The 22051-nt window shown below is 53.6% G+C and overlaps 1 protein-coding gene across 5 annotated transcripts in view; it reads left to right on the top strand.

Annotated features, from left to right (window-relative positions):
- PTPRN2 (protein tyrosine phosphatase receptor type N2) overlaps positions 1-22051 on the top strand; it is an 822430-nt gene that overhangs the window by 795773 nt on the left and 4606 nt on the right. For all 5 annotated transcript variants that reach the window (XM_025859126.2, XM_073888925.1, XM_073888924.1 and 2 more), the window contains 3 exons: positions 1610-1663; positions 3494-3558; positions 18141-18214. In XM_025859126.2, coding sequence (XP_025714911.2) covers positions 1610-1663; positions 3494-3558; positions 18141-18214 — 193 coding nt within the window. The remainder of the gene's footprint in view (positions 1-1609; positions 1664-3493; positions 3559-18140; positions 18215-22051) is intronic.

Below are 22051 nucleotides of genomic sequence, written 5' to 3'. Positions count from 1 at the left end.
GCCTTTACAACCTGAGTCAAGAATGGGAGTTTTAAGATTTTTTTTTCTTAATTTTTTTTTTTTTAAGTAATCTCTACACCCAGCCTGGGGCTCGAACTCAAGACCCTGAGATCAAGAGTCACACATCCACCAACTGGGCCAGCCAGGCGCCCCAAAGAATGGGAGGTTTTAGACGGAGATATTAGTCGATTCATTTTCCAGTCTGTTTTATTCTCAAAGGCCCAAGAACCTTTGGGGCATTCTGGCCCACCATTGATTTTAATGAGTTCACTCCTACTTCCTTCACCTTCCCGCTAACCCCTCACACTGCAGTGGACCTTGAAAGTAAGAAAAAGTCCAGCAGAAATAGCAACGTGGCCATAGGGACCCTGAGCGGCTTATTCTACCCATGTTTCTGGGTCTTCTCATTTTTAAGACATTTTGGGTGCTCTGCAAGCTCCACATGCTGCAGGAGGCAGCCACCAATCACAGCTGCCCTGGTGGGCTCGGGTGTGGCTCCCCCCCACCCCGCCCCGTGTTGTTTGGGCTCTGCTCTGGGGGCAGACATGGAAATACCCGCTGGGCACCTGCACGGGCCGTCACCTCCCTCTGCCCACCACGCCCGTCCCCGCCTCCCGACCCCTCGGCTCTGGGGTTTCGAGGCAAGGCCACCAGTTAACAGAATATGAGCTTCCAGCTGACTCTGCTGGGCAGGCAAGACTTTGCCAAGATGTGTGATGTTTTCCCATGTCCGGTGCAAGGAAAAAGATTTTTATTTCTGCACTGTCATTCATTTTAAATTTAGCTTCATGTCCTATTCATTGTGGAAATTCGTAGGGAGCATTTTAGAACACGGCCCCTCACACATTTTTTCATTGACTTTTCTCTACTCAGAAATATTTTACTGAAAAATCTGATGCACTTTGTAAACACGCTTAGTTGTTTCACTGATTTTCAACAAATTTGGAGCTGATATAAATCACAGGATTTGAAATCAGAGCTTTGTTTTGACTTAGGGCTTGAGTACAAAATAATCTATGCTTATTGTTAATTCTCATAAATTCTGGTCTAAAATCTGCACAACAGAGTTGTTTGTAAACGTGTGCAGATTTATACAAAGGAAGGGCTTGCCTCAACTCCGCAATTTAGAACTCCGACCAAATGGACAGATCCAGAAGGACCTGTAAGATGCTGTTTTGAGACAATAGAGTAATATTATATTCCAGTATGATGTCTAGAATGTAAGAAATGTTGAGCATAAATTGCAAAACTCAAACATTTTAGCAAAGAACCTAGATCTTCATGTCACAACCAGCCAGTCAGCTGAGTGGAGCCGCAGACGGAGGGGTAGGACGGGCTGGTGTCGGAAGCCCCGGGTTCTCGCTTGGAAAGGGAAAGGGAAATTGCGGAAATGTAAAAATTGTTTTTAAAGCTCTGTCTGATCATTTAATATTGAAAAGAAAAATAAACCTTTGAAAATGTGTGTGTAATTTTGATTTTCTTTGTCAAAACAGGCTCTTATTGCAAAATGATGTCAAAGATACGGTCTATTTGTTTTGGCTTAAGAGTTAGTTTGCAAGACATAAGAGTCGTAGTGCATAACCATGATTTCTGTCTCTTTTTATTTCAGAAAAGTAAACAAGTGCTACAGGGGCCGTTCTTGTCCAATAATTGTTCACTGCAGGCAAGTACAACTTTTCACACGGATTAACCGGTGCTCCCTACCTGACAAGAAAACCACAGTTAAATATACACATCGAACTTTGTCCGTGCTTCGTAAATGCACCTAACTGGCACTTCTGAAGGGAACCAAAGCTACAGACGAAAGTTTCTAGGCCGCTCATGACGTGCGTGGTGTGCATGCCCCGCTGCGCCACACGACCTGCTGGGCCGCCCCTGTGCTGGGTCCTGCAGGCCGCGGCCGCGTGCACGGCCTCACACCCTGTATTTTCTCAAGCCCACATGCTGCCCCCACACAAACACCTTGGGACGGGATTTTCCATCCGTGGCGATGTCTCAGGCGCCAACTCACTCAGCTGAGGTTTGGAACCAAGATGCTGGGGAATGCTCGGGGCCCGTTAGGAACAGGGACAGAATCAGGAATTAGCACAGGGATGGCCTGGCCCTGCTTAGGATGGGAGTCTGGCCTTTGGGTAAAATCCAGCGGCTCCTCAAGCATGTTACACCCACACAGATAAGCAGAGGGCCGCCAGAAACTCACTGTCAGGGTGCCGTCTCCCCTGAGCTTCGCACCCTCCTCGTTTGGGTAAAGAACTGTGCTCTGATGGGTAGAACTGTCTTACAGAAGGCTCCTTTCCGCTGGATAGAAAGGAGCTCTGTCCAAGGATCAGACACCTAGTCTGTCAGTGTGTGTGTGTGTAACCGCGTGTGTGTGTCTGTCGGGTGCATGTATATCCGTGTGTGTTGTGTGTAACCGCGTGTGTGTCTGTCGGGTGCGTGTGTATCCGTGTGTGTTGTGTGTAACCGCGTGTGTGTGTCTGTCGGGTGCGTGTGTATCCGTGTGTGTTGTGTGTAACTGCGTGTGTGTGTCTGTCGGGTGTGTGTGCCAGCATGTGTGGCGTGTCCCTGCGTGTGTCCGTGTGCTTCCATGTGGGTGTGTGACGAGGACCCGAGCTGGCCGCAGCGGTCACCGGTGTGTGCAGGTGTCCGAGCAGCTGTGGGAGGGAGGGAGGCCGGCCTGCACCGGGACAGGTAGGGTCACCTACCTGTGCAGTGGGGACGGGGTGGTGAGTGAGCTCTGCACACATGAGGATCCTGTGGGTCGCCGCGGCTTTCCCAGCCCCTGGGTTGAGGGTCTGGTAAAGCCAGAGCCCCTGAGCCTTTCCCACAAAGGCCGCCGAGACCCCCCCAGGTCTCCCAGGACCGCGGCCGGCGCTCGGCCACGAACAGGGCGCTTGGTCCCGTCATTCCCAAGCCTGCAGTGGACACAGCTGACTTTGCTAGGAGTGGACATGACAGTCCCATCTAGCAACCGCTCCCAGGGGGACTCGCAGCCTCTGAGACGAGGGGAGACGTGCCCTCACGCCTCACAAAGCAGCCGCCTTCCCCAGAGAGGAGCCTCCCTGCCCTCCACGGGCTGACTGATGTCCTCTCCCGGGGACCCCAGTCACAGCTGGGGTGACCTCGCTCACCCCAGTGCAAACACCCTCAACGCAGACATGGCCAGACCCATCCTTTGTTTATTCTGACAAAACTGACCACGTCTTTGGCCAAAGAGGGAGAAAAAGGGAGACAGGAGCAAATCTACGCAGACACCATAGCTCATGCACACTGCCGGTGATGCTAAGGCTCCCGTCCCCCTCCCCCTTCCTCCCCCTCCTCCCCTCCCCCTCCCCCCTCCCCTCTCCCGTCCTGGGATTCTTCCTCAGCCCACTTTCTTCCTCTTCCCCCACGAGCCCCACTTAACGCGGAGGGAAATACGCTGTTGCCGGCTTTGGTGGGCATGGGGTTCCCGTGGCCGGTGGTGTTCTCACCTCTCCCCTTCCGTTGGCAGTGACGGCGCGGGCAGGAGCGGCACCTACGTCCTGATCGACATGGTTCTCAACAAGATGGCCAAAGGTGAGGTGGGGAGCGTGGCTGCTTTGTGGCGGCTGAGCTGGGACCGCGTTGCCGTGGCAACCTGGGGGTAGTACTCTCCTCGGCCTTGGAGGAAATTGGCCGATGGCTGTCCCTTTCCTGAGTCACGTGAAGGCTGTTTGCGGCAAGCAGGGTGTTTCTGAGGCAAGCGCACAGTAGGTGTGGCTAAGTAGCTGCTGCAGAGGTCACCATTAACCTCACTGCCGAGGCGAAGACAGCCTCCGGCCCCTTGACGGCTGTAGCAGATCAGAGTGTCCTTCACGTGTTCCGTGCAAACCTCCCTGTTGCTAAAGCTGTGTGCAGAGTGCAGTACCGTGGGCCTGCCGTGGCCTCCTCCCCCAGCAACCCCTCAACACCCTCGTCCAGCACACTCTCACCCCTGCAGCCCCTGCAGAGTCCCCGCACGCACACACGGCGCGCAGGGCTTTACCCTGAAGCATTCTAACCCGGGAGGAGGAGGCGCCGGTCCGGCAGCTGGGGCTGCAGGCCTGGCCTGCGAGGGGCGCCCCTTCAGCCAGCAGCTCCGCTGGGGCAGAGCCTGAGCCTAGCCCCCCGGCCCCCTTTGCCCCTGTGGAGGTGTGGACGCTGAGCTGGTCTGGTCGCTCAAATGTGCTCCCCACACCAAAGCCCTGAGGTGTCTCCTTAGAGACCAGGGAGCATGCTCCACAGCCACTTTCGGGAAGGATTCACAATGGACCTGCCTCATGGACACGTGAATTACCATGGCAACTGAGGAATCCTGCAGCATTTCCTAAGCCTCCCTGAGAAAACACCGTTCTTCCCATGGTGCCTGCCCACATCCCACGGGACTTGGAAGGACTCGAGCTGAGGTGGGGACACCTTCTGTCTTTCTCAGCCGCGAACAAAACATTCTCTTCGTCTATGCGCACGCGTGCACAGGCCTGCGAGTTCTCACAGACAGGCCCCCGCCTTCCAGAGCACCCATCCTTCATCCTTTGCCCAGAAACAAGAGCAGGTGCTGATTATAGAAATGAGTTTCAGTACATTTTCACACAGATGCTGGCAACTCCAAACTAAGCATTTTCCATACTCCACTTTCTTCTGGTTAAAAAGGAGAAAAATGGAACGCATCTCTAGACCAAGGATGTGGGTGTGTAGCCCGCTGTTTTACACATAAGGACCAGCACGCCTGAGTGATGGATGCCGCATGACCGGCGACTGGAGGGCCAGGACCAGACCCCGGGCGGTGCACCCCATACCCTGCCCCATGTCTGCAGCCTCTCGGGCGGGCCACTGCAGAGAGCAAGGAACTGGCTTTGCACCATCAAATCTTATTTTAAGTGCCCTAAATTAGCTGAGCGCTGGCAATGTGCAAAGAAACCGAAGCAAAAAGACAAATGATCTGACACTGTTTTTAATGACCTATTTTGGTTTTTGATCCTAACACAATCCTAACATTTTAGTTAAACTTTCCTAACTATTGATGCCACTGTGCCTTATCAAATGCATCTTTCCATTTGCAAATTTGCAATTACTGGGAGCTCGGAGCTCTTAAGAGAATTTACCTTTCTTCCTTTACACCTGCTCCTCCTTCTCTGCCTGCTGCACACGTGGTATTTCCCTCCCATTAGACCAGAATTCCTTTGGAAGCCTGCGGACCCTCGTACCCTCCTTGGTATTTGAGTGGCTCCCGTGGTGGTAAAGCAACGTGACCCGGTAACCCACGGTGCACATTTGCGTCAGAATAGAACCGGCTCCCCCACAGGCAGCAGACAGACGCCACCGCTTTCTCAGTACTGTGGGGGTCACGTTGGTGTCCTGGATTTTCAGAGGTGCAGACTGCTTCACCAGAAGCAGCACAGCTGAAGAATGTGGCGGCCCAAGGAGCCGGCGGGGGCGGGGCTGGCTGCATTGTCCGAGGCCGGCCTGCCATTGAGTGGCTCCGCTGTAGCATGGACCGTCAGATCCCCTTCAAGTGTGGCCAGCCTTCAACAATGGAGCCCAGCCGAGTGCAACTGGCCGAGGAGGGCAGTCTCCAGGCCACGTCTGAGATGGGTCACCCCCATTCTGTTCTTGACCTGCTCCCCTCTGCCCAGGGGGCATGCAGTGTGAAATCCTCTGACCTGGGGCCTGGGCCGGGTCTCAGGAGAGATCAAAGGGCAGGGCGGCCCCTCGCTGGCCGAGGTGGGTCTTTCCCAGGCCGCCACACTGCGCAGCCGCCTGGGGTTTTGTTCTGGCTCGAGCTGCCAGCCTGGTGGGGCCTGGGCTGCCTTTGTCTGGCCTGAGAAGCTGGAGGCCGCGCTGCAGACCCGGCGTTCATCAAATGATCAAAGGCCCAAAGCCTGGACACGAAACCTTTCTTCCCATTTCCTTTTCTTAGAAGGAATGAATTGCATGAGGACCAAAGAATGCCCTTCCAAAGCTCTCCTGCACGGCCGGCCTGCGCGGGGCACCCACACCCGCGAGCCCTCGCCGGCCCAGCTGCGGCCGCACGCGCATTCACTCGGGCTCCCGGGGATTAAGGCCCGCATCCTCTTAGGGGCGAGAATGTGTGAGGCACAATTCAAGCTTTCTCCACTGTCTAGTTTATTAGCAAGCAGACGACAATGCAGTTTGAAATCAAAGCAAATAGGCTCCTGCTCTCTGCCCTGTCTGCAAAATCCTTCTGCACATCCCCTCTGTTGCCACAAGTGCACTTCTCACTCGCAAGTTAATGTTTTCATCAGAACCCGTTTTCAGGAGCGTGCTCCTCTCTCACCGGAGAACGAGGCTCAAGCGTAGTCAGAATGTGTTTGCCGACAAGATGTTTTCCAAAGTTGTGCCTTTTAAATCTGTGTCCGTGACATCTCTTCGGCCAGATGTTTTCGTTTTTGTTTTTGTTTAGTTGCAGTTTTTTAAAGGAAGTGGGTGCCAGGTGGAGGGTGACCCTGAGGCAGCGGCTACTAGCTGGCCCTGTCACTCGCCAGGGGGCCATCACAGATACCCACCCACTGAGCCCCACTGGGCCGCTCCGAGTGCACACCATGGCCTCCCCGCTGCGGCTCGTGTTGGAAAGCCCCATGGAGCTTGGGGAGGCCCATTCCTTTGTCTGCCGAGGGCCTCAGGACCGGGGACCTCACTGTACATGGGAATCAACTGCCCCTCGGGTGCGCAGGTGTGCGGACGTGCCAATGAAGTAGCCAAGCAGTGGGAATGTGGGCAGGCCTGTGCGTCCACGAGGCTGTGGGTCCAGCACCTCCTTCCCTCTCAGCAGCCTGACCTGCTTCCTGTTTTCTGTTGCACGGTGCCCCTCAGCCAACAGCTGCCTGCAGGAGGGCATGTAACATCTCCATTCTGCTCGCTGTCCCTAAAACTCACGGCGCCACGGGCCTCGTGCCTGGGAACCCCAGCATGTGTCCTTCCGTGACGGGATTAGCTCACTTGGCATCCTCCAGACTCACCCATGGCGCAGGTGGCTGGAACATAGTCCGTCATGTGGACAGACCACACTTCATTGATCCATCACCCCTAATGGATGGACGCTCAGGGTGCATCCAGCCTGCAGCCCCTGTGTGTCATGCTGCTGCGAACATGGGCGTACAAACACCTCTCTGAGTTTCTGCTTCCTCCTCTTCTGGGTACAGACCCAGAGTGCAGTTGCGGAACCACATGCTCATTGGATGGTTAACTTTCTGAGGACGTGCCACACTGTTTTCCTCAGCGGCTGCTCCATTTCACTCTCCCACCAGCAGCTCATGAGGGGTCTAATCACTCCACATCTTTTCCAATATTCATTATTCTCTGTGTTTTTGGAAGTAGCCATCCTAATGTGTGTGAAGTGGTGTCTCGTGGTGGTTTTGATTTGCATTTTCCTAATGAGTATGGTATTGAGCATCTTTTCATGTTTGTTGGCTATTTGGATATTTCCTTTGGAGAATTTTTGCCCATTTTTTAATTGGGCTATTTGGTTTTAGTTGTTATTGAGTTATAGAGGTTCTTTATATATTCTGAATATTAATCCCTTATCAGATATGTGATTTGCAAATATTTCCTCCCATAGAATGGGGAAATTCTATGGGAGAAAATATGTATGTTCATTCTCCCAATGGTGTCCTTGGTGCATGAAAGCATTTAGTTTTTATGAAGTCCCATTTGTCTATTTTTCCTGTTGTTGCCTATGCATTTAGTGTCCTATCCAGGAAATCTGTTGTCAAAGCCAGTGTCATGAACATTTTCCCCACATGAATCACTATATTGTACTCCTGAAACTAATATAACACTGTATGTTAACTACACTAGAATTAAAATCTAAAACTCAATAAAACTAAAAAACAAAAATAAATAAAAGCAATAACATATACATGCCTGTCAAAATGTTAAGAAAACATATAAAGCAAAAAAGGCAAATTTTCTTACCTCCTTTTGCCTTCATCTGCAGTTGTGATGACCCCTAACCTCTTTAGTATGCATCATTTTAGGACCTTTATATGAACACATATAATTTTTATCTGTTTAGCTGATTTTTCCCTAGAGTAAAACATAATCGATATGGAAAATACACAGAAGAATTTTTTTAAACCTATCCCCAACTTTGTTTCTTATGTGTTTACATTTAAAGTGTTGTCAGACAATGGCTCTGTGGAGGTAACACTTTTATTACTATTTCATAGGTAAAGACATTTGGGCTTACCTCACCCAGGGTCGCACAGCCATCAGGTGGCCTCGCTGGGATGTGACTTCACAGCACATGTCCTTGATAACGTGTCCCTGATACCATTGCCTCTTCCATGCCAATAAACAGACCACCCCATTTTTAAAGTTCGCAGCGAACCGTCTGGTATAAGAAATGCACATCAAACCCACCATGAACTATCACCTTACACCCGTTAGGATGCCTATTATTTAAAAAAAAAAAAAAAAATTTCCCCCTACGTTTTCTTGTAAGAGATGTTAACTTTTAATAGCAGGTCAAATTCGGAGCACCTGGGTGGCTCAGTCAGCTAAGTGTCTGACTCCTGATTTCAGCTCAGGTTGTGGTCTCAGGGTCATAGGGCCGAGCTCCACCCTCAGTGGGGAATCTGCTTCGGATTCTCTTTCTCCCTACACCCCTCCCCCTACTCTCTCTCACTCTCTAAAATAAATTTAAAAATCTTTAAAAAAATAGCAGGTCAAAGAAGAAGATGGGATACTAGCTTTGGGAACCAAGAGAGATGACCAAGCAGAAAGATTAACTGGACTAGTTGAGAAATCCTGCCCGCTGTGTGTCTTCACACCGTGACTCATTATCTATTATAAGTAATGATATCAAAATATCTTTTTAAAAATCTTTCCCAGCTTTACTAAGACATAATTGCTATAAAACATTTTCTAAGTTTAAGGTATACAACGTGGTAAATCGGTAAATGTGTGTATTATAAAGCGATTGCCAAAACAGGGTGAGTTAGCAGCTCCATCACCTCACATGGTTATTATGATTCTTTTTTGTGGTGAGAACGTTTAAGATCTACTCTTTCAGTAACTTTCAAATATATAATAGTGTTGTTAACTATCAAAATATCTTCCTTAAATAATATTCCACGGCTCCTTGAACTTTCTTAAACCTGTAACTCCTCCAGAGATGCACTGTTCCATACGTGACCATTAGCCACACGTGCCGACTTAAGTGGATTAAAATGTGAAAATCAGTGCCTCTGTCATGCTGGCCACAAAGCACATGCCCAATGCCACACGTGACTCGTGACCACCATGGTGGGGGACACAGAGCACCGTCATCACAGGGAGTCCCACGGGGCCACACGGCTCTAGGGAACAGCACTGAAGGTGGGCACCCCGTTTCTCCCAGCCCTGCCGCAGCAGCCTCTGGAACTATCTCCCTGCTCAGTCCTGACTGTGTCTGCTCTCAATGCAGCATCTGCATGGCATCTGAGCACTGCGCCCCTTGGGGCCCGTGGCCTCTCTGACCTTGGGACTCAGGGCCTTTCTTGTACTGCTCCACAGCTCCCCAGTTCCTTTCTCCTCTCCTGGGTCTTGCCGGGCCTTGTGGCCACTGTCACCGTACCACGCGGTCCTCATGGCAAAGCTGTAGAGTGTCGTTTCAGCCTGGTGTTTATGGAACACTTGCCAGGCTCGGTGTTGGGGGAGGCATGGTGAACAGGCCAGAAGACGAGGTCACCCTCCCTGAGTTTATCCTCCGTGGAGAGAAACAGAGTCTGCAGCCTGCAGTTTGTAGGGGTAGTACACACCGTGAGGACCCTCACTTGGGATGCAGGGTCCTGGGGGTGCCTCGCTCCCCACCTAGGGCAGAACGTTGACCAGAGCTACGGACTCTTGCCCTCGGAACAGAAGGGGGCCTGAGGCTTATTCGTTAGGACACTTTGTTGTAAACTGAGGCAGCAGATCTCAGAGATCTGGCGACCTGCCAGAAGGCCTCCAGCTGGCTGGGTCAATGCAGAGCCCTGGCCTTTCTGCAAGTGGTAGAGCCCAGGAGGAGGAGATGGTGGAGGACAGCAGGACGCCCAGAATCAACACCGCAGAGACGGGGCGAGCAGTGGACCTGGGGAGGGGTTGTTTAGGGCCTGGAATGGCAGGCCCACTGACCCTGGTCCGTCTGGAGCCGCCGGGAAGCGACAGTGTAGGTGGGGCTGGGGGATTGGCTGGACGAGAGGGGCGGAGTGTACCGGAGGCCTGAGCCCGCCCCCGACGTGGGCTCGCCCTTGGCCGCGCACGTGGCCGGCTCTGCCACAGACAAGACTGGTTAGGAGAACAGGCTGCAAAGAAGGGTGTGTGTCAAGGGGGCAACATCTCTTTTTCTACGTGTGCTTGAAGCATAAAAGCCTGAAGAACCAGCAGAAAATGAATTTCACAGATAGTCTGGCTTCCACATGACTTCAAAGCAGAAACGCCTCATCTCCAGCTTCATGGACGTCTCAGGCTGACACAGTGTCCAGAACACGGTGGGGGAGGGGCCCTCGTGAGCACCACTGTCGTAGAAGACGGGGCCTCCATCAGGCAGGGGCGCGTGTATTTCTTCCCTCACCTGACGTGATCCACACTTCCCACCTTGAGCAGCCTGGTAGCTCGCGGCAACGACAGGCACGCGGGGTCAGCCCGGGCAGGGGCGGTCTGCAGAGCTGGGAGACGGGTGCTCTCGGCCCACTGCAGCCCAGACTCAGGTGAGCATCCCGGGAGCCGCATCCCTGCGCTGTGACCCCGGCCAGGGCACACCGGGCACATCGTAGACAAGCTGGTTAAGGGGGGGAGCAAGACACAACAGGGCCGTTTACTCCAAGGAAGCGCCACGAGCACAATGTATTTGGGTAATTTTGTGAACCATGATCCTACAGTTCATCTCCTAAATGGTCTCCACCCTCTGGAGCGAGCTGGGCGGGGCTGACAGCTGTGGGCGCTCAGACCTGCCAGGGGGTAGACGCGGGTCCCCATGAGGCCAGCCTGCAGAGCAAGCATCCCCCCCTCCCTCACCTCCTGGGTCAGATCTGCTCACACGGCCTCCTGGGGTCACCCACGGCGCTCCTCCCCAGTCTGACTAGTCCGTGGGCAGACACACAGCCGACGTGAGAGACCACGAAACCTGGGTCAACCCACCTGACTTGGTTGGTGTTTGGGGCCATCCCTCCTGTGAGTTCGCTTCCTTCTGCTGGACCATGGGCCACCAGCTTGTCCATCCACTGTCCCCCTTCCCCGTGAGCAGTGTCACCTGTCTGCCCTGCCATCCCCAGGCAGGCCGCCCTCACTGGGCCCTGCCACACACACCCAGTAGCTTTGCTGCTACCTCTCCAGCAGAGCTCCACCCACTGCCAGCCAGGCCACTCCACTTGCAGCTGTGACCCTCTCCCTGCAGACCCCAGAGGCCTCCAGGGAGGCTGCCTGTGCCCTTCTTGGCAGCAGTTCCCGTGCTCATTTCCTCCCCACATGGTGAGGGCATGTCCCTGCTCCTGCCAAGACCCCCGTCCATGCTGGTGGAGGAAGTCCCGACGCACAGCCATCCTGGTCACTTGGCAGTGGCAGCTCACAGGCAGTGTTAAGTAGGATTCTGAGGCCTTAGCAAGAAAGAGTGTCGTCTGGCTGGGGCAGCAGTATAGGGGACGGTGCCTCTGCCCCTTTGAATTAGTGACCCTTCCATAAGCACCCCCCACAGTCACCTGGACTTTCGCAGGACAGAACATGCCGTGCTAAGTGTTAGCCCCATGCTGTCCTTCTGACTTCTGTGGTCCCTCCTGACTCCTCCTTGGGTGTCTGCTTCCCCTTTTCCACGAGGCCAAGAGGGGCCGAGTGCTTCACCGTCAGCACCGAGCCTGGAGTCACAGTGCTCAGCACTGTCCCCAGCCAGGCCGTGCGGGCTCCAGCTTTCTGAGTCAGAAGCAGAGGTGAGGACTGAGGGAGGAGGGGGGCAAACAGAGCCCATGGTGCCACTTTGGTGAACGGTGGGGGGTCAGTCACCTTGAAGGACTTGTTTTTCTGTTCAAGAGCAACCCGTGCGGCCCGGCCTGGCTGACTTCTGTGTCCCCGCCACACAGGCGCTCCAGAGAACCTGGTCTGAGCCGCAGACTCCCTAACATGAGCCGTCTGGCGTTCCTGGTGGCTTGGCAGGGGTCCTGCAGGCCCCTTTCCGGCCGCTGCCAATGCGCTCCCAGGACACACTCGTGCACATACATTCATGACATGGGCCTTTCTCTGGGCTTCGTGGAACCTCAACAGAGAGGAGGCTTGACCACACCTGTGTGCTTCCACGACCCCTGCAGCCTCTGCATCTCCTTCACGCCCTGTGCCCACGGCACCTGCTGCTCAGGTGGGTGTGAGAGGCAGCTGCACCTGTGCATGGCGGCGTGCTCTCCCGAGTGCTGGGCTGTCTCCCCTCATCCGTCCCTCTTCACACCTAACGGCCAGCGCGCTCACTTACACCTGGGCGCCTGGCACACATGCTCCCCAACCGTGGCTGCCCCTGCGGTGTGTCGGTGCCCGGCTGGAGGACAGGTGCTCAGGACCCTGAGCAGCCCCGTGCTCCCCTGCAGTACTGAAGGTGGTGGGTTTGAAGGGAGTGTGCACACCTACAGAGCGCTACTTCTGACTTACCTCTTCTATAAAAACTTGGAAGCTTCTCAGTTCTCCTGAAAAATGATTTAGAATTTGTTTTATAAAAAAAATTTTGGATTTGGGTCCCGGTGTACTTCATTTTCAAGGGAATAGGATGTAAACTTGTCTTGTTTGATCTAGTGACAAAAGGAGATTGTAATTCATCTCCGAGGTCAGCAGGAATCCTCCCGGCTGTGATTTTTACAGGCCTCCAGTTGGTTAAGGGCATCAGAAACTTCTTGGCACAGAAGGCACAGGACAGCGGTGCGTGTGGGAGAGCCCGAGTCAGGCGTGTGCAAGCCCTAGTCGGGCGTGTGCGAGCCCGTGTGGGCGTGTCGGGCGTGTGCAAGCCCAGATCGGGCGTGTCGGGCGTGTGCGAGCCCAGATCGGGCGTGTCGGGCGTGTGCGAGCCCGTGTGGGCGTGTCGGGCGTGTGCGAGCCTGTGTGGGTGTGTGCGTGCGCGCACCTGTGGGGGTGGTGCCCACAGCCGCCGGATCTTGTCCTGCGGACCGGGGCGGAGCTCTGGCCGTGCGCGGTGGGCTCGGCCAGAGAGAGCCGTTGCTCGACGCCTCCTGACGGCAGAAGGGAGACCACCTGCTCGTGCAAAGTGAAGGCTTTTCCCTCTTGCACACTTGACACACCTTGTCTTTTTACCTTAAAAAAAAGAGCACATGGGATCCCTGCCGTTTGCAAACCTGTGGGTAAAAACTCTGTAACGAAACTCATTTACGTGTACTCGGCCTCACCACGGAACGGGCTGCCGGAAGTCATGCAGAGGGGAGTGCACATGCGCAGGCCACAGCCCCGCTCGCTCGTGCGCACCTGCGAGGGGGCTGGGCTGGCCGAGGGGGTGGACAGTCCACACGAGCCCTCAGCCGGGAAGCAAACTGCAAGAGAGCTCGAAGCCAACCCCATCAAGGACTTGGTCTCCTTAAACTTCAAATCCATCCTTTCGCTGTAAAAAAAAAAAAAAATTTTAATCATACTAGTGTTCTCTAGATGTTCATTGTTTAACGATTAATACTTTTTATCTAGGGCTTAAAAACCTCTCTGGTCTTAAAAATGTTTTTAGCCGGTGCGTAAACTTAGAAACCAATGGACCCTGAGTGAAGCAGAGACTAACAGTGATGAATATCCATCGAGCACCGCACTGGATGGGGCCCGGGTGTGCGCGCTAGCCGACCGTGCAGGGCCGCAGGGAAGACATCGGGGTTGGGCTGGGGCGGCCTACAGGGGGCCATGGTGCTGGGTCCCGGGCTGCGCAGCCACATCCGGGGAGCACACCTTGCGCTGGGCCGCAGAGCCCGATCCTGTGAGCGTTCTGCTGTTGGAATAGTCCTGACGCTTCTCAGGCGGGAAACACCAGAAACCGCCCCTGTATCTCGCTCTTGCCCTGTCTTCTGCATGGGAATCTTTTTCTATGTTCTTTTTCTTTGACTGTTTACATGCTTTTCCACTTGAGCACCACACGCAGTAGGTCTGTCCGCCTCGAATTTCAGATGTTGTCAGCAAGATGGAATTTTTAAAGAGAGGGTTCCATTTTAAATGCACTAGAGGAAGCTTCCTAGATTTGGGGGGATTTAAATAAATCCCTTCATAAAGTAAGGAAGGACTCACACACCCACCCCCCCTCCCGGCCCACATGGATCTGCTTTATCAATGCGGGTTCTGGTTGGTGCTCCATGAGGCCCCACACCCTCAGAGGCCACTGAGCCTCCTCACACCACCCTCCCCGTGTGTCCCCAGCGCTCACGACTGACCACGGACTGAGTTCTGGAAACTTCCTTCTCAGCACAGACCGCAAATAGCTTATTACCATAATCCTGATGAGCAAGGGGATATTAGCCACCATGTCATACACCTGACCTGACCTCATCAATCCGTCTCTCCCCGAACTTAGTTCTGGATGTTTTTAAGCATCGGTTTGACCTCCTCAAGTGTCCGACTGGCTCCAGGCAAAGTGGGATTCTGAGCTAGCTCCCCTGGGGTGGTTTAAACTCCTTGAGTAGGGACGACCCGATCAGGCTTCCCCCGTCCCTCCCTTTCCCTCACAGACCGTGGTCCAGAGGGCGTCAGCAGGTAACAAAACAAGAGAGGTTCCTCGTAGCATTTTATCCAAGGATCCTGCAGGCTCGGGACAACAGCCGGCAACCATCGTCCACGCGGACAGCCACCCAGGAGGGAGGGCTGCACATGTCCCCAGCCCATCCCTGGCCTCCTGCAGGGGAGGCCTCCATACAGCCCCAGCATACAGAGCAGCCCCTCGGAATAAAAGAGCAGCTGGAAGAGGTTTTAAACCAGCTTCAAGGACTAAAAGAAAGTGACCTGAACTGCCTTAAAAAGAGAGGGGTTCTGTCTAAGTCCAGATCCCACATGAAGCCCTCCGATTTCATTTAGGAAGGACTGGGACTCGTCTCTGTTGCACCAGGGTCTGCCCCACACCTGACGCTTCCGAATGCGGGCCTCGCAGTCGTAGGAGGAAGTAGCTGCGCATCCAACTGGAAGCCAGTGTGGGCTGTAGCCGAGCAGATTAATTCTCCGGAATCTGCGAGTAGCTAGCATGCTGTCGGTGCCGTGATTCATGACCACGCCTTGTCGCTCCGCGTCGGACCCTGCAAGGACCCTTGGCCCCCCCCATGCCAGCTGGAGACCCCACACCAGCGCGGAGCCTCAGCCTGGGGCAGGGAAGCACCGCAAGCACCTGGCCCCAGCCTGCAGGTGTGGGGAGCATTCCCGCAGGCCTGGTTGCCGCTGCCCACGCCTGGTGCTTCTGTCCACGCCGGCTGGAGAGTGGCTGTGCCACGCGCGGTATGGAAGAAATCCGTTTCCCCCCGCTCCCTCTCTGCGTAGCGTTTAATCTTCCTAAGGCAAGCTTGTGTCCTGAGGAAACCAATTTCTGTGCACTATTAGCCCCATAACTCACATGTGGGCCCCCAGGGCCCAGCCTACCTGGGAAGGCGAGGCAGCAGATCCTCAGGCCGTGGCCACCACGGGGGGCACCACATGCCGTGGCCTCCAGACCCGACCACTCAGCTTCCTCTCTTCTCCATCTTCCCATCGGGTAGTGGGGCAAACCTCTTTGTTTCAGACTATCTCAGATTCGTGGGTTCCCTTTATTTCTATTTATTGTTTTTGATCTGTTGTTGAAATTTCTTCTCTTATTTGAATTTTAGTGAACATACAGTGCAATTTTGGTTTCTGGAGTAGAATTCAGTGACTCATCACTTACACAAAACACCCAGTGCTCATCACAAGAGCCTTCCTTAATCCCCATCACCCATGTAGACCATTCCCCACCCTCCCCCTATCAACCCTCAGTGTGTTCTCTGTAAGAGTCTTTTAGGGTTCAGTTCCCTCTCTCCTCTTTCCCCCCCTTTTCCTATGTTCTTTTGTTTTTGACAAACATTGTTAAAATGTCTATGCTACCCAAAGCAATCTACACATTTAATGTAACCCCTATCAAAATACCACCACCATTTTTCACAGAACTAGAAAAATCCTAAAATGTTTACAGAACCACAACAGACCCCAAAGACCCAAAGCAACCTTGAAAAAGAAAACCAGGGGCGCCTGGGTGGCTCAGTCGGTTAACCATCTGCCTTTGGCTCAGGTCCCGGGATCGAGTCCCTCATCGGGCTCCCTGCTCAGCGGGGAGCCTGCTTCTCCCTCTGCCTGCCCCTCCCCCTGCTTGTGCTCACCGTCTCTCTCTCTGACAAATAAATAAAATATTTTTAAAAAGAAAAGAAAAGAAAAAGATGATTCCGGACTTCCAGCTCCATTACAAAGCTGTGGTCATCAAGCCAGTCTGGTACCGGCACAAAAACAGACACATAGATCCGTGGGACAGAACAGAGAATCATGGGCTCCCTTTAAAACAAATTGTATTTATTGTGGCCTCGTCCACACCCGAAGAGGAGCATGTCCCGAAATTGACCCCTGTCTTTTCCTTGAGTGAGTTTCTCAGCAGACCCCAGCTGTTGAGCTCCCTGTCGACCGTCTAGCCGTCAAGAGGGGGGTTTCTTCTCCTTCCTATGAAGGCCCTGATTTAACACTTGGGGAAACTCATGGTGTTTTCCAGTAGGTTGGAATTCCATATCTGGAAGGACCACCGGCTTAGTTCCCATAAGGCCGCCTCATTCACTGCGAGCCCGCGACGTGCTGAGCGCTGTCCCCCCAGCCTCAAGAGATGCAAGTGCTCCCATCCTGCCTGCTCGAGGCTGAGAGTGGGGAGTGAGGGCACGGGGGTGCCCCTCCGCCCTGGGGGCATGGTGCCAGATCATCTGTCCTTCCTGCTGATTCCCCTTGATTTGTGCAGATACGTTTGGTTGGGGTGTGTTTCCTCCCAGGACCTCCCCTGCCCACCTCTCTCCCTCTCTGCCTGTCTCAACCTGCTGTGCTCGGAAAACATCACTGGGTGCTCAGGAGCCCACCGGTTAAGCCCCAGAACCCTAGGACTTGAAAAATTACAACCACCTTAGAAATTTCCAAGTTCACTGTCCCGGTTCTGTGCCCGAGGGGAGCAATGTGCTCACTTAGGTTGTGCAGACAGAGAAGGGCCAGTCAGGGTCTCTCGCCCCTCTGCCTGGTGCAGGCTGGCTGCCGACAGTCGCGGCCACCTGCTCTGTGTGACCAGAGACAGGCTGTTCCATGGGGATAAGCCTCGGTCTCCTCTACAGCTCCCATTCCACTGTGTTCTGGTAACGAGCCGAGATGATGCTCGGAACATGGCACCTAGTTTGGCACGTGGGTCCCACCCCGCCCCCACCTCGGGGGCGACCACCTGCTCCCAGTTCCCACATTTTGCATTTTCATGTTGGCAGACGCGTCTCAGCTCCCTAAACTGTAAGAAGCTTGTGGGCATGGGACCCAGCGCCATTCTCTGTCTACTAGAAATAGAAAAACAAGAACACGTGTTGAATTAATGATAAGGTTAAAGTTTCAAACCCAAATAGTATTATTTCTGTGAAGCCCGTATCACCTGCAATGAGATGCTGTCTGTGGGGAGGGGTCTCTCAGTGAAACTCTGCAGTGAACACACACAAGGGCATCTCTACCTTTTCTTAACATTTAGAACCCTCACTGGGAGCTCCACCTTTAGAAGCCAATATAAGATGGAAAAGATTTATTAGTCTCATTTCTCATTACTTGAAATAAAAAAATTCTACACGATTGAAATTAAAGCTTATATGCTTCCCATTTCTAAAACATTCTTTTAAATGCGCCCCCCCCACACACACACACAAATCATCAAGTTGTCATCTCTAATAGCAACGACTGTTTTAAGTATGTGGATGGGCATCTGACAGCATGTCTCAGCCCTGTGTTCCTGAATGAATGCTCGCAAAAACCGCGCTCCTTGTTTTTCTAGACTAACACGGACATGGCAGGTGCCCGCCAGGCCTGCTGAGGGATGAGCGTGATCATTTTGAACTGGTCTCTCAGCCTGAAGGGAGCCCGACGCAGGCGAGGGACAGCTGAGCGCGGGTCATCTTGCGTCTGAGCCCAGCCCGATCTGTGTGTGTTGTTTGTTGCAGGCGCTAAGGAGATCGATATCGCCGCGACCCTGGAGCACTTGAGGGACCAGAGACCGGGCATGGTCCAGACAAAGGTACTGTCGGCCAGTCCTCGGGAATGGTGGGGGCGACAGGGGTGTCTTTCTGCAGGTGTTTCCCAGCAAGGAGAGAGGAGAAGGGAACCAAGTGTCTCCCACGCAGGTCCAAGGTGGGAGTGGAAGGCCCCTCCCGGGAGGGCAGCCCATGGTTCCAGCAACCACCCGCATTTGAGCAAAAACAGATGCAGTTGGATCTCCAGTCTTTGGAGCCCTCTCCCCACCAGATTTGGGGAAGGGGGAGAGCATTACATTTTTACAAAAAGAGCGCCATGATAGGGACACCTGGGTGGCTCAGTCGGTTAAGCGTCTGACTCCTGGTTTCGGCCAGGTCATGATCTCAGGGTCATGGTATTGAGCCACATTGGTCTCCACACTCACTTGGGAATTTAAAAAAAAAAGAGGTCAGTGACAAACCCCAGCACCCTTGCAGGGGAATGGTCTAGATCCACTAACATTCTGCCAGACCCCCCCCCCTCTTTCTGGCCCACAGAACCACAACTCTGTTGTGTGGTCATCGGACGTCCCGGGGTGTACTCAGGTCCTCAAACACCTCAAAATAGCTTATTTGCGTGCTTACTGAGAAGGCCACGTTTGCAACAAGAGTAAATACAAGATGGCTGGTTGGCTTTGGGTTAACCAGAGCTAGAAATGGGCTTAACATGATGTTCCTTTAGCACTCGGAAGTATCTGTGTCCAACGACCACAAAAGCTCCCGCGCATCTGTTCCATAAAGGTAATGAAGTCATAAAATACAGAATCTTCCCTTTCTCAAGGTAGTCCTGCCACCTCAGTGCTATTAGCACCTACACAAAAGGCCAAAATCCCTAAAAGACACCCTTGCAGAATTCCTTCCTTATGCCTAAGAGGACTGTAGGTTGTAAAAAGCACTCCCATGAAGTGGGGCTGACCCAAGGGCCCGAGGACCGTGCTTTGTGCCTGGTGGTGATGGTTCTGGGGCCCCAGAGAGCTTACCCTGCCTCCCGGGGTCTCACTGCTCCCCCTCGAAAGTGCCAGTAGCCCCCAGCCCCCTTTCTGTCTGAATGTTACCATGAGAAGACACACGTCACACAGGGTCTGAGCTGGATGAGAGGAGAGAGCTACATCCCAAGCTCTCTGTTGAGAATGAAGCCACACGCCTCAGGAGGCTAAGCTGAGCACACTTTGAACCGGAAGATCATTTCCTGAAATACCTTAACAGTCACCTGGCTGGTTCTTGATGGCCAAAGTCAACCCCAAGCACCGAGGCAAATTTAACTTCAGTCTCTTACAGAACCACAATCTATTCTAAGCAGAGTCACAAGAAGCCTTCTAAAGAGTCAAGAACTGCTCCGGCCGAGCCCTCCCCCCCGGCAGCTGCGCCTGCCCCAGCCCCGGACCTCCACCCAGGCTCCGGCACCTGGGGGTACAAGCAGCCTGCCCTGTGCACGCTCAGCCCCGAAGAGCTGTCACCAGCACCGTGCGCTCACCCCATCCCCCTGTAGCACGCATGCGGGTCACGAGAATTCGCATTTGATTAGCGTGAAGGAAGTTTATCAATCATGGCACACTTTGTTTTCCTAGGATTTTTTTTAATCTGAAGTTTTGAAATTATTTCAGACCTGCAAAACACGTGCAGAAATAATACAGATCATTCCCACGTGCCCTCACTAGGTTCCTACTGCTAGCACCTTACGTAACCACAGGTGACCGCAGCCAGGAACCGGCATCAGTATAAGCCATTTACTCGGGGGCAGACCTTGTCCTAGCTCATCCATGTCCGCAGTGACCTTTCCCTGGAGCAAGACCACCCCTGAGCACTCAGTCGTCATATCTCCCACATCTCGACTAATGGAACAGCTCAGTGGCCTTGAGAGCTCTTCAAAAGAGAACTGGCAGGTGTGGCTTGGTTTTCATAGACTGTCTCTTGCTTGGGTTTGTCTGAGGTTCCTGTGATGGGTTCTGGTTGTGCATCTTGGACAGGAACGTCCCAGAAGGAGGCACGTGACCCTGGTTGATCTCCTTTCTAGGGAGGTGAGCTTCGGTCCCTCGGCTCAGGGGGTGTCCCTCAGGTGATTCTTCTTGGTAACGAGCAGTGTCTTGGGGGAGAGATTTGGTACTGTTCACGTCTCTGTTGTTGTGCTTTATCATGATGTCAGCAGGTGACAGATAACCCGCAGGTTTTGTGCCCAAGGAAGGTCCATCCTACTAGCCTGACCATGCCACTTGGTGGTAGCCTTGTGAGGGCCAGCACTGCAGGGTCAGTGCACTGTCCCTGGATGGTCTGGCCCCACGGGGCCACCAGAAGCCATGGAGGAGGCTTGGAGGCCTGAGAACCAGGGCCTGGTGAGCAGTGTCACTTTATAACCAGGAACGAAAAGCGGATTCTGTCTCTGCCTAAATCTTGATGCTGCTTTGGGCCGTCTCCTACTGCACAGATAACCTGCAGGAAATCGTCAAGACTCACTTCTTCGCTCCCTGAACCTGGGTACCTCCCAGGCAGGCTTCCTCCACCCCAGACACCCCAGACGGTACAAGGATGCCCAAAACACAGACTCCATGATGGATCTGGGCGAAACCGTGGGGACGGTGCATAACACAGTGCAAAAACCATTCGGGCCTCGTGGCACAAGGTCCTGAGGCCCAGGGAGCGGCCCACAGGCCCTGCCAGAAAGGGAGATGAAGCATCCAGAGAGCAGAGAATTTGCCTCATGTAGCTTCCCTGCCGGAACTGACCCTCTTCCTTCAGGTGGGGGTTCAAAAGCTGTCTGGAAGTGTGTATGTAAATGCAATTCCTAGAATTTCAAGGTATAAAGAAATAAGCACATCAAAGCCACCAGTCTGTCTTAATTTGATGGCTTTGCCCAACATTACTCCATGAAATGGAACTTCCCCTGAAGTTCAGTTTAACAAAAGGAAAATTTCTGTGGGAAAAAATAGTGCCATACAATCTGAATACTCTTCCACAGAAGCCAAGAGAAGGTCGCCTGTGGGCTGTTCAAACCCATGTAGTCAGATTGTGCCATATGAGCTGAAGACACAAAACAGACCGGGGACGGAGCCCCCCGACCCCCAGCGCACAGCCTGACCGCACAACTGCATCTTTACGTTCAAAAAAGCCCCCGATAGCTGATTTTCCACCTGGAAACAAACCCTCGGTCAAACGAAGCACAGACACCTGCCGTGCGTCTGCCTGAGGAGAGGAAGGGAAGCCACGGCCCTGGCCAGGGAGCTGGCGCCGGCCGCGGGGACGAGCCTGAGAAGCAAGCGGCAGCACAGGGTTACGGCCCGGGAGACCCGAGCAGAAGGAGATGTCACCCAACCCCCATCACCTCACGTGTGTCAGTAGCGCAACAGAATGCTCGTTCCTAGGAAGGGAGATGAAATCGCAGGAGGTAGGGAAAACACACGTCACAAGGTGAGCGATGTCTCGTCCTCTACGCATGTCGTGGAGCAGGCTCTCCCCCTCCGTCCCCGTCATCTCGTTAAGGTGCCTCCTTAACGCTCTCCGTAACGACACTTTCTCTTGGACGCTCACTTCAAAAGCCAACTGACCCGTGTGTCCCCAGGAAGTAGTGATGTTGGTTGGCCCCGGGCGGGTGCGCACGGTGTTTACATGTGGTACCGCACCTCCTGCCCCTCCCCTGCTCGTCTCTGGGTTTGGGTTTCACCCTACCCTTGTTCTGCTCCGCAAGCCCGGCTCCCTACCTTGCTCGGGGTCTGGCGCGACAAGGACTGATTGAATTAAGTGTAATCCAGTTCACAGCCCCGGGCCTCCCGACCCACGTCCTGCTCCATCAGAAGCCTCTCAGTACCTTGAGATTGTTCCCCTCAGTCTCTGTGTCTCTATCTCCCCGT

This window comes from Callorhinus ursinus, unplaced genomic scaffold, assembly GCF_003265705.2.
Source record: "Callorhinus ursinus isolate GAN/ISIS: 27379988/994484 unplaced genomic scaffold, GSC_fseal_2.0 scaffold99, whole genome shotgun sequence".
In the NCBI taxonomy this organism is placed as follows: Eukaryota; Metazoa; Chordata; class Mammalia; order Carnivora; family Otariidae; genus Callorhinus; species Callorhinus ursinus.
The sequence above is the reverse complement of the archived record's forward strand: the minus strand, read 5'-3'. Positions and strand labels throughout refer to the sequence as shown.